Consider the following 6404-nt stretch of genomic DNA (forward strand, 5'->3'; position numbering starts at 1 on the left):
AGTAATCCAAAGTATACAGAATACGTTACTCTCATTGAGTAACATAACGGAATACGTTACAGAATACATTTTGGGGCATGTATTCTGTATTCTGTAATGGAATACATTTTAAAAGTAACCTTCCCAACACTGTATAACACTTACACCTGGAGTCGATTCCAAACTTCATTGTGCTGCACCACCCACACCTGAATCCCCACCAATCATCACCGTTGTCCTGACAACCTGACAGCCTAAACTCTGGACATAACACACCCTTTAAATCAGCGGTCTCCAACCTTTTTTGCCCCACGGACCGGTTTATGCCCGACAATATTTTCCTTTAAGGTGTCGCGGATAAATACAAGAAAATAAAACTAGTACTGGTACCGAAAAAAAAGATGATTTATTCATAACACACGTGGAAAGACCCAGGAAAACCGAGTTAACGATAAAAACGATAACAAAATAACGCTGAAAACCGATAAAAACCCTGAAAACTATACATTTCACACCTGAGCCTCAACTCTTGCGGCCCGGTACCAAACGACTCACGGACCGCTACCGGTCCGAGGCCCGGGGGTTGGGGACCGCTGCTTTAAAAGACCTCTCCGAATGCTTTGCTGCCCCCTGCAGTCAGAAGAAGAGTGAGAGACTCCTGTAGATGAAGGCTGTGTGTGTGAGAGAAACACAAAGCGGGAGTCTGACCAGATTATTGATCACTTTATTGTTTCTGTACAAACAAAGAGTCGCTGCCATCTCCGCCTCACACCCGGGAAGGATACAGCATCTGCACACAAAGAGGAAGTACACTGTCACAATAAAACCACGCACAGGAAATGAACTTCACAATACAACTACCACACAGGAAATGCACACAGGAGGAGAAACCACAGAAGAAGTAAGCGGCGAGAAGACCTGAGACGCCTTCAGAGCATCAGTGCGGCGAGCGAGGTGGAAGATATGGCGACGGTGGTACGAATGCGCGTGTCACACTGTGAGCAAACACCTGTGACAGGTGAGACCTCTAGATGTGACTCCGAATGACTGAACGCCATTTCTGCAAAATAATATGGTCAATCAGAGTCATCAGATCTGCGCTCAGCAGCATTTTTTCTCTTGGTACTTTTTTCTAAATACTGCTCAGAGCTGCAGACCCCCCCCCAGGTCTGTATCTCACTGTAAATCTGTATAGTACCTATCCAGTTGTTCAGTGATGACGTGACGAATCCTACTTCCGGGCCTAAAGTAGTCTGCGTTTATGGCTTTTGTGTTGTTAACATGTTTAATGTTTTGTATTTTCTTCTATTTGATCTCAAAAAGCTCCTAAAACAGTCAGTGATCCCTGTTGACCTCCCTCGGCTTTTATTACCGCTAATCATTTATTTAAGCTCAGTTTTTAAAACCTTAGGATGTAACTACAGCCCAGCCCATGCAGCAGTATATGAATGACTAACCTCGTATTGTGGATGGATTATCTCAGTTGTTCTCCTGGCTGAAGTTTGGTCCTTTTACAGCATCCTGCCATGCGATTACATTTGTTCCTGACCACCGAGAACACTCACGTTAACTTTTATCCAGTGGAAAAAAAGTTAGCTTGTTTATATTATGCTAACATAGCTGTGTCGCTAGCGGTCACGTAGCACATCATTATATAGCAGCTAGCCCAACTTCAGTAACCCTACAAACGTCACTGCTGTTTAGTTTTCTGTCTTCATTTATGTTGGAAGTGATAGCAGAGATGTACGTTTGAATTTGTTTCCAAAACCCCGCAGTCAGGACATGCTATATTGTATTTAGATAGAAGCTAGCGAGCTAACTCCCTGCTAACTTCTAACTCCGTTAAATGTCATAAATTCAGTTTTCATGGATGCCTGGATGTTAAACTCAGTTGTTACACCTGGTAGAGCAGAACGCTGATCATTTTATTAAAGATGAAAGACTTTAGACAGTTTTTCAACTCTCAGTAATGCCATAGTGATCGTTTGATATATGGACCTGCAGCGGAGTTTAGGCCCAGACACGGCTAGTGACGTCAGACTGAACGACCGGATAAAGACTTTCTATTCTCACAGCTGTACACCAACAGCAGCAGCCGGGTGGAGCGGGCTGTCAGTCTGATGAACATGCTCTAATCTGAGTTTATCTGACAGAATGATGTGCAAACGTTACTCAGCCTCTCGTCTTGCTTGAGTTTATTCATTTATTCAAATATTGATAAGCTTCCTCAATGCTGCTGTCTGAAGCCACACCCCTCAGTCTCGTCATATTGATTTCACGTTATAAAAAAGAACCTGTAAATGACGCCTCCAGCTGTGGCTTCATGGTGAATAAATCAAATTTAAAGACTGAGCGCACTCAGGTAGCGCTCTGAGCCAGAGCAGGTCAAAGTTCGCACGAACACTTACTCCTGAAGCGTATTGGAAACGATCTGATGGCATGATAGGAAGCAGTGAACACAGAAACGCCGCGGCAGCCAAGACGTCTGCGAGGTCGTAACCCCAGCCGATCAGGTCATGTGACTCACCACTCTGACTCTGTGTCCAATGGCTTTGGCCGGCAGGTTGCTGCTGAACTTTGCTCGCACCATCCCGCTGCTTCCGTGTGCCCGGGTCACCTTCCCCCAGATCACACGGGTCTTGTTGGGCTTCCCGCCGGGCGTCACCGTGTTCCTGCGTGCACACACACACACTTAGAAACACGCCAACCTTAACAGTAAATGAAAGATGGCGGTGTGGCAGCTCACTTCTTGGCCTTGTAGACGTAGGCGCAGCGTTTGCCGAGGTAGAAGTCGACCTCGTCCCGGCTGTAGCAGCCCTCGAGCTTCAGCAGCGCCGTGTGCTCGCGCTGGTTCCTCAGGCCGCGCTTGTAGCCCGCAAAGATGGCCTTACTCCACAGTCTGAAAGAGAGACTGCGTCAGACCATGTCACCACCACCTGCTGACACGCCCCCAAATCTGACCAATGGAAAGAGCTGCTCATCTCCAGCCCAAGCGTGACCAAAGGTTTCACCAAAGTCAAAGCACAGCGTGTCTTTTTCACCCAGACATCAGCTGGTGGAGCTCACCCTTCCATCACACACACAGAAACTGCACAAAACAGTCGCCAAACACAGGAGGCGGGAAATCAATCACAACGACGGAGCTACCCTCCGCATCTCTCTAACAGACCTTAAAACATCTAAAGCAAATCAAACCTGCAGAATGATCAGTAATCAGACTGATCAATCAGCCCAGAAACAGCTGACAGAATCAACATCACCAAAAAGCTGGAGTGGGAGGAGCCACGGGTGAATGTGACCCCCAGAGGCCTGTGCCGCTCTGGACTGATAGACGTCAAGTATTGATTTATCTGCTGCCAGCGTTCTGTGCAACGTGATCAACTCACTAATCAGACACAAATGATCAATAGAACTAAAGTGAGCGGCAGAAGGTCCCAAAACAACCAATAGGAACTCCAGTGCTTATTGATCAGAGCCAAACCGTGACCCACTCCACCAGCTGATGTCACCGTGGTTACTTCACCCTTCTCCTCCGATCTGAGGATCGAAGGTCGTAACCCTGCACCTGCTTCCCCTGTACGCTCCACAGATCACCAGCAACGACCCACTGACAGCGCCCACAACTGTTTCTATAGCAACAAGGACCCAACTCTAAGGTGTTTACGTGTCGACGAGGAAAACTGAGATTTAGTCACACAACATCAAAGGTGTGCGAGACGTTACTGTTCACATGAGATGAACTTCTACAGTGACAGAAACACTGCTGCTGTTACACATAGTTACTGTCCCTCTGTTTACACGACTATGTGCCATCTTTGCTACTCGTTCCCTGCCAGGCTTCTGAGTTTCACCGTTTTTTGCGTTTACACATGGACACACATACTTTTTCTGCCTAAAACACTCGGCGGGGCTGAGATAGATTTTGGTCGCCCGACCGGAGATATCGCTAGCTCCGGGACGTTGGGCTAGCGATTTTGCGAGCCCTGATCTGTGCACCTCCAACCATGACATCATCACCATCAGCGTCTCTGCAGCGAGGAACAGCATCTCTGACAGATCACGGCCTGTTTGAATAAAACTTTATTAAACCCATCCCAGAATCACTGAAGAGCAGACAGGAAGTCGCTCTGCACTCACAGTTAACTCACTTCCTGTCAACACCTGTCTGCCCTCTCCTGTTTCAGAACTTCAGCAGGTTAAATCGCTCACACAGACATACATCATGTGACCACAGAGTGAAATGATTGGCACTCACCTTCCAGGCATCTTGGTCGTTGTGGTCTTCTTCAGGTGAGTTCACCTGCACAGAAACAGTCACATTAACACCTGAAACCTACTGTAGCATCACGTGATTGACGGCACTGGTAACCAGCATGTTTTCCTGAGCTCGCAACTTTGTACCCGCTGTGTTTTCAGAGGAGGACACATCACCATGGCAACTAATAATACGAGTTTTTAGTGCCAGGCCCTGATAACTGTAGGTTTAGTCAGCTATGACCTCACAGGTGGAGGACTGAGCGTGCTCCAACCTGGGATGCGTTTACTGTTCTTAAGAAACACTTTATGTGGGAACAGCACGTGCCACGCTACCAGGTAAAAAGTCACGTGACTTATTCAGAGGCATCTTGGACCACAAGTAAAGTGTCTGAGGTTGTCACAGAAACAGTCCCGTTCAGAACCCGTGTGATTCTGCGGTCAGCCCGTCACTGATCGATAACCGATGGCTCCCTGCATACAGCACGTAACATTCGGCTCTTTCCGTTTCATTGTTTCACGAGAAACTACGAAAATCCGAGTCAGCTCCGGCCGGTGGCTCCTCTGGTTTGGCCCGTTTACCGGGGGAGCTCCAGCCCGCCGCGAGCATCGGGGCTCCCACACACCCTTTCCTTACCGCACGTGTGCGGGAGCCGGCACGCGCAGCTCGGAAGCCGCTCGGTTACCCGCGGCCCTGCGCTTCGTTAGCCGAGGCTAGCTTCTCTATCCGGAGCGAATCTCCGCCATCAGCGGCTCAAACGCAGACACAGACCGACCGAGCAGCGCCGGGGCTCCTGCCCCGGCCCCCCTCGGGACTATCAGCCGCCCACCGCGCAGATTAACGGGCATTTTTCAAGGATGTGCCGGCGGACATGTTGACTCTTACCTGCACCGCGTCCGCAGAGAAGGAGGAAAAGGAAGGGCGAAAGGGATGCTGGGAAATTAGTGTAAACAGAGGTGTCCGCGGAGCTGCCTGAAAAGAAAGGCTCGTTTTATTTTCCCGCTTTTTAGATTTTAATGTAATCAAGGAAACAATTAAAAACACGTTTACAGAATTTCATAACACACATTTTAATAATAATATTAATACATGTTTATGGCTTCATGTTTTGTCTTTGTTAATGTAATATTTTTACGTTAATTTTCAAAATCCACCGCATTAACGCGCTTTATTGAAGATAATATAAACAAAAATTTATGTTTGATTTGTGAGAACTAAAACTGGTAACTAACAAATGACGTCACATGCAGCAAATGTAACCTATCCAGTCACCCCAGCCATAAACTGTTCAGACTATTTCCATCAAGCAGGAGGTTCTGCAGTATCCGGTCCGAACCAGCAGACTGGGAGACAGCTTTTTCCATCAGGCCATCAGACTGCTGAACACTTCATAGACACCTCACCTTCACTTACTTCAACATTATGCACTCCATATTGTACATAAATGCCACTTGTTTTGCACAGTAAACATCTGCTGACCTCTGTATATTTTATTTTTATTTAATTTTATATATATATATATATATATGTAAATATATATGCATATATACACACACACACGCACACACAAATATGTATATATACATATTCAGTAACGCGCCTGCACTCTTATATTTGTACATATTTATTCTTAGAATTCTCAGATTCCCATTCTTATACTTCGCTTGCTCTTATGTTTCTTGTATTTTGCACACCTCTTTTGCTTGTGAAGCTTGCACACAAGAATTTCACTTACATGTGCTGTATCAGTGTACCTGCACATGTAATCTGGCAATAAAAGTGATTTGAAATGAAATTGAACTAAAATACAAATATTTGACTTTATTGTATCAATAAGAGGGCGGATTACCTCCCTCCATCCCACCCTGTCAGGTAAGTCTCCAGCTGGCTGTAGGATAATGAGCCTCACCTGCTCCCAGGTAAACGCCTCTGTGACTGTGTGGTGATTGGTCTGAACGGCAGCGTTACCTGTTTAACCCAGAACTCCAACGTTGATTACAGTCTGTTTTCTCTGACCTTCTCCATCAGCTGTCTCACCTGCAGACACCTGAGGTCTGCACTATGAAGCAGGATTGAGTCTTATCTGATGTCACCCCAGGAACAAACACCATTCCCCAAAAACTGCTCATGTCCTTTGGCTGCCCAGCAACAGCACGAAATGCTGTCATCC

General features: G+C 46.7%; 1 protein-coding gene across 1 annotated transcript; it reads right to left on the minus strand.

Annotated features, from left to right (window-relative positions):
- Positions 1 to 687: 687 nt before the first annotated feature.
- On the minus strand, positions 688 to 5198 carry rpl35a (ribosomal protein L35a). Its single transcript, XM_086262595.1, has 5 exons — positions 5120 to 5198; positions 4235 to 4279; positions 2726 to 2878; positions 2507 to 2651; positions 688 to 769 (listed from the first exon to the last, which is right to left on the minus strand). The coding sequence occupies exons 2-5, from the start codon at positions 4243 to 4245 to the stop codon at positions 746 to 748; spliced, it is 333 nt and encodes a 110-aa protein (XP_086118721.1). The 5' UTR covers positions 4246 to 4279; positions 5120 to 5198; the 3' UTR covers positions 688 to 745.
- Between the last annotated feature and the right edge of the window lie 1206 nt (positions 5199 to 6404).

This window comes from Aulonocara sp. 'chitande type north' Nkhata Bay, linkage group LG14 (assembly GCF_057382095.1).
Source record: "Aulonocara sp. 'chitande type north' Nkhata Bay isolate Kocher_YH1m ecotype deep benthic linkage group LG14, A_spYH_male_GT1.1, whole genome shotgun sequence".
Lineage (NCBI taxonomy): Eukaryota > Metazoa > Chordata > Actinopteri > Cichliformes > Cichlidae > Aulonocara > Aulonocara sp. 'chitande type north' Nkhata Bay.

Excerpts from the sequence above, each read along its gene's own strand:
- rpl35a (XM_086262595.1), bottom strand. Across the intron at positions 2,652-2,725 it reads TACGTCTACAAGGCCAAGAA|GAACACGGTGACGCCCGGCG; the intron begins GTGAGCTGCCAC and ends GTGTGCACGCAG. Across the intron at positions 770-2,506 it reads TTGGACACAGAGTCAGAGTG|ATGCTGTATCCTTCCCGGGT; the intron begins GTGAGTCACATG and ends CTTTGTGTGCAG.